This window comes from Galendromus occidentalis, unplaced genomic scaffold (genome assembly GCF_000255335.2).
Source record: "Galendromus occidentalis unplaced genomic scaffold, Mocc_1.1 scf7180000077116, whole genome shotgun sequence".
Taxonomy (NCBI): Eukaryota; Metazoa; Arthropoda; class Arachnida; order Mesostigmata; family Phytoseiidae; genus Galendromus; species Galendromus occidentalis.
In genome coordinates, this window is record NW_003805104.1 from 370215 (window position 1) to 375435 (window position 5221).

The 5221-nt window shown below is 54.4% G+C and overlaps 1 protein-coding gene across 1 annotated transcript in view; it reads left to right on the top strand.

Moving 5' to 3' along the window:
* The window catches only part of LOC100900056 (alpha-2C adrenergic receptor-like), a 31001-nt gene extending 25991 nt beyond the window's left edge, over positions 1 to 5010 (top strand). Inside the window, exons 2-3 of the mRNA XM_003740993.1 lie at positions 4253 to 4468; positions 4735 to 5010. Of these exons, the coding sequence (XP_003741041.1) occupies positions 4253 to 4468; positions 4735 to 5010 (492 nt within the window). The remainder of the gene's footprint in view (positions 1 to 4252; positions 4469 to 4734) is intronic.
* Positions 5011 to 5221: the final 211 nt, after the last annotated feature.

Here is a 5221-nt window from a genome sequence, read left to right on the forward strand (position 1 = left end):
TGCTTCCGGGCCGACACTATGTGCTCTACCGGAACATTCGTCTGCGAGCTGAAAACACGCGACCAGCTTTCATTCATTGCATCAATCCATCCATCTACTCGATCGGACCACGAGAAAAAAAAAAAAAAGGAATCGTCATGCGATTCGATCGATTCGCACGAACTTGGCTACCGGCAGCGACTTCCGTCGATCCGGTCGTCCGATCTGGGGAAAAGGATTCTGTTGAGGACCAGCCGGATCATTTCTAGCTGGAGGCTTCTCCATGTATGCAGATGCTTGGCACCCAAACCCGAGGATGTTTGTGTTTGGCCCTCCGCGAATATTCTCGGATCGGCTTGATTGGGACATCCTCAGACACGGGTACAAATGAGACAGCCCGACTGAGGCTACAATCTCTTCTGATGATTCATAAAAAGGGAGTCTCATGCCCGAGCTAGGGTTATGACTCGAGTAGCAAGGTGGGTAAGTGGACAAGGTGTCTGGTCGTTCGTCCAAATAGCTGGTCCACATCAAGGCGATCTATATAATCCGCTCCTGCCACCGGGGAGAGTTCTCCTGGACGTTCGCAGCTGGAGTGAACACGACGAGAGCCGAGTACGAGCTCCTAGAGGCTCCGCCGTCGTGAGACCGTAGGACGTTTTTCCGTCCTGAGTGAGATATACGAATGCACTGACTGGCTGACTGACTGCTCCGTCAGTCAGTGCATCCGACAGTGCTCCGTAAGTCGACCAAGTCACCGGTCATTCGGCGAATATCATGCGCCACGTTTTCCAACGCGGTAGTTGACCGTCGGTCGGTCGGTCGACGCCTTTTCTTCGAACATCTCCTTCGAATCAACGCCTCTGTTGAAAGCGCCGGACGAGTTAAGCTCCGACCGTTGGTAAACCACCACCGCCAGCACCTAGGAGGGAGTGAGAAAGCGAGGGAACGAAAGGATGGAGAGAAGATGCCGCTGGTCCGAAGGCTTGTTCGTTCGCCGGTCCGTTCGTCTCTCCATTCGTTCCTTCGTTCGTATGTCGGTACGTCCGTCCGTCCATCCATCCGTCTGTCCGTCCCCCGTCTGTTGGATCGCTCGACTCTTTCCCCCGTTTGCCCGTCGGTCTGTGCGTCCGTTCTTTACTCGCGCGTCCGTCCTTCCTTTCCTCCGTCCTTACCAGGGCCTCGTCCCGCGAAGTGCCCTGCAACGGCTGGAATTACAGCTTCGTTGGGAAGCCGCCAGAGGACGCTTTCGCTGGAGCGTATCTCTCAGTCAACCGGCCAGCCAGCCAGCAGGAGTTCCTTCGCTCCCGCGCCTGCCTGCTCGCTTGCCGGCCTGCCTGCCTGTCTGCCGGCGGCGGCGGCCTGCTTGCTTACCGGCTGCCGTTGTTGGAAAGCTCTCGCCGCCCTCCCCTCGAATCAGCTAAGCGTGAGAGAGAGCACAACTCGCTCGCAATGGCACGGCAGCTCACGGACAGAAGGACAATCTTACCCTCTTACCTTATTCCCGCTTTGAGCCAGAGCGACCGGCGGCCGACCGACCCCATTACGCGATTGCGAGACCGCACAACCGGGGCAACGACAGAAAAACCGACCTGTCGTATATCAATCTGTCACCAAAGCATCCCATATTCAAGGGCTACCTCCAGAAGACAATGCATGGCTCCCACTTGTTGACGCGGCGGGACTCAAGCCCCTCGATTCTCATTCTCTTGGAGCTCGGAACGTGGTATCCCCCGTGTTTTCCCGCTGTTTCCCGCCGATCCGTGGGACGAACAGACACAGACTGGAGTCGAGAGGGTCTGCAGGAAAAAAATCGAGTTCCGAATACTCCGCGGAAACTTCCTCGCTGAGTTGTCGAGATCCACTCCTCGCAGCGATGCTGGAAGTCGAGGCTGTGCGGACGACTCCCCTCGTACTCATTTTGCGCTTCCTGCATGATGACGTTGCTGACTGGAAGTGACAACGAAATACTGCCCCTGATACGTCACAGCTTCTCCGAGAATGATCGAAATGGCACATCCTGTCGTGGGATGCGGTGTGATTGGGCTCGTTGCGACCAAAGGGAATTGCGTCTCCATCGGAGGGAACAGCTCGTACGGTATGGGTTCGGAAACCCAAGGCAACGAGCACTCCGATGAAGGTGTTCAATGGGGCCGTCTGAATTCCACGCGCTTCACACTCGTCGCAATCTTGCTCGGAATTCCGGTGTGTCAACAAAATGAAGAGCATCAACATCGAAGCGCTAATTCCTCCGAAAGTTCATTGATCGGCGTATCGCCGTGCAGCACGCATGCTCAAGTAGTGGAGGCTTTCCCGACGCCCTCCCAATAATTCGCGAGAGGATAGAGTCGATACTCCTTGATATTCGGTTATATTTAGATTCATGCCACGTAGATTGATACGCTGTAACATACATCATCTGTGCGTCAGTGTCGTCTTCCGCGAGTTCAGGAACTTCACTGCTAGGAGGGTCCTGCGGAGGAGCCGCCAAACTAGCGGGGATAGGTCCAGGGGCACGAGAACCGCGGAAGCGAAGGATCGCCGGCGCAAGATGAAGGCGCCAACTAGCTGGAGCCTCAGACTCGCTTCGATTGTCTCGCTTTGGAAAAAAATGGGCCAAGAAAGAAGCGCTCCTCCTCCCGGAATCGAATCGACCTCGGTCGGGGAGCCGAATCAGTCTTCCAGTGTTCGGAACGATTGTTGCACCCGTCGACCTGGGACTTCGCGGGGAAATTCTGTTTTGCCGAAAGGAGGGAAACTCCGAGCGTGGAGGAACTCGGCGTTGCGCGCGGCGTATTGTTCTCCGCTGAACTCGAAGGCAGATGAGTCACGCTCCTCGGAATTCGAAGTCGATGAGCCTCGGATAGCTAAATAATGCAGAGAGAGAGAGATGAGAGAGGATTCGAGTGGGGGAACTACGTCATTTCGAAGATTATGACGCAGGATCCGATTTCGGTCGGTCTGCTCTTTCCACGTCTACTCAGCCAAGCCGGCTGAGTCGTTGCTCGGAAAACGTAATGAGAGCGATGTGTAAAAAAATGTGGCCGTATTGATTACAGCTCTCCCGGTGGAGCCCGGCCCAGCTGACTCATTAAATGGCATCCAAGACCTCGAACGGACGACACTCGGGCTGGCAGTTCTAGTCTCCTCGTGCAGCCGAACAATGCTCTGTGAGCGGCTGTAGTTGTATTCTCCTGTCCCTCTTGAGCAATAAGGTTTCCGTAAGAGACGAGATGACCCACCAACCGCCCTATTCAACTCAAGAGACGACAGTCACTCGTAGTGCATACGAAACGGGTCATTTCCTGAAAACAACTCGTTCCAACAATTGAGAGGAAAATCCAACGAGCGCCGGCGTCTGCTTTGCGTACGGCCAAGGCGGGCCATCAGCTGGGGTCGACAAGCGACATGTATCGTACGCAGGCTGCTTCGCCTAATTCAGATCATGTCTCTCCACAAGTCACCGACTAGTCGTTGGCGAGATGAGCAGACCCACGCTGAGGAGCTGATCCGGTCGTGTAGACCCACGACGAAGTGCAGATACGATTTTTCGCACAAAGTACTGGCGCAATCGAGGGGGGACCGAGCGCCGTTCCTCGCGAGCGCTCCGGGGCGTCACAGGGTTTCTTTGCCGCGGAGAGCTCTGCGACCGCTGCCAGGTAATATCACGCCTGGATAAGTATCATACATTAAGTGCAAATATTTGAACACGATGAGTCACGCAAGGTCGGAGTTCGAGGCCGACGGGAGATTCCGGGGCGGAGGTGAGCAAATACACGCCACGACGTCGCATAGGATGCGACAACACTCAGTGCTGAGTACACGCTGAATATCTACTCACTGTTCGGTACATCTCGCTCAACGGACACGCAATACATCGATCTGGAGTAAATCAGCAATTAGCTGCGGCGCGGCGGATGGATGGATAAATCCAAAAACTTGAGCCGATCCTCCGAGCTTCGATCGGAGGTCCTCTCTCGAAATTTCGATGCAGCTCTAACGACGCGCGAACGAGCCGACCCGAGATCATCGTCAATTCGATTCTCCGGCGATATCCGAGTCTCTCCTGGTCGCGGACACAGAGATGGAGGGCTCGGTCAAAGCACATTGCGGATCGAATTGGAATTCCGAAGTTTGTGGTGGTGCGCACGGGATTGATGGGACCCAAGCGGTTCGGCGATTCCGGTTTCCTCGCGCGGCCTCTGCAGCGCACGAAGGAGCAATGCTTCCGAAATGAGCTCTTACTGAAGAGGGGGAGTCTTTTTCTTTGCAGAGAATCACGAGAGCCGATTTGGAGAGAGAGCCCAGTGAACTCCTCGGTTGCCAACGGAAACAGAACGCGGAAATTCCCAGACAGACAGAAAGTATAATTTCACAGTCGCCTCCCATAGCGACCACGACGACAACGACGACGACAGCAACGACCGCATCTCCAGCTCCTGTAAACAGTAACGCAGCCCTTGTCGTTGCCAAGCAGCGAAGAACTCAGGTGAGGAAAGGCTGAGGAATCCCAGGAGGTCTGCCCGAGCGCTCGAGTTTCGTTCGCGGGAATCATTCATGACGGCTCACTCAGATGAGCTCGAGGTTCTTGCCTACTTCAGACAAGCACCTCCAGAAAGTGACACTGGGCTAGATGTGCTTTTCCCGCGCTCGCCCGCCGCTTTGTTCGCGCGTTGATCTGACTCGTTGGGCCTCCTTGGCTCGAATTGAGCACATACTCCAGAATATAAACACCCTTCCTTTTTCCCCTTGCAGACAGAAGCTGAGCGAAACCGCAAGAAAATTGCGAAGGCCCGAGAACGTCGTGCCACGATGATTCTTGGCTTGATCATGGCTGCATTCATCCTCGCATGGTTGCCGTTTTTTCTGTTCTACGTGTTGGGCGCACTGTGCGAATCTTGTAAAGTTAACGAAACGATGTTTGCCGTAGCGTTCTGGCTCGGATACTGCAACTCGGCTGTGAACCCTATTATATATACAATTTTCAATAGAGATTTCAGGAGGGCATTTAGGAAAATTCTCTTCAAATAACTTAATAATGTACTATCAGAGTGTCGTCTCCTATTGTTCACCATTGCGAGAGCGTTGACTCATGTGGAACCTGTCCTATTATATCGAGAGAGTACCTTCAGCGAATCGGATCGAGAATGGTTGATCGCCGATACCGTCTCGAAAGAATCCCGGGACGCGACCGCATGCCGATTTTTCTCCGACACTGTAAATATACGGCGGTCAGCGCTGC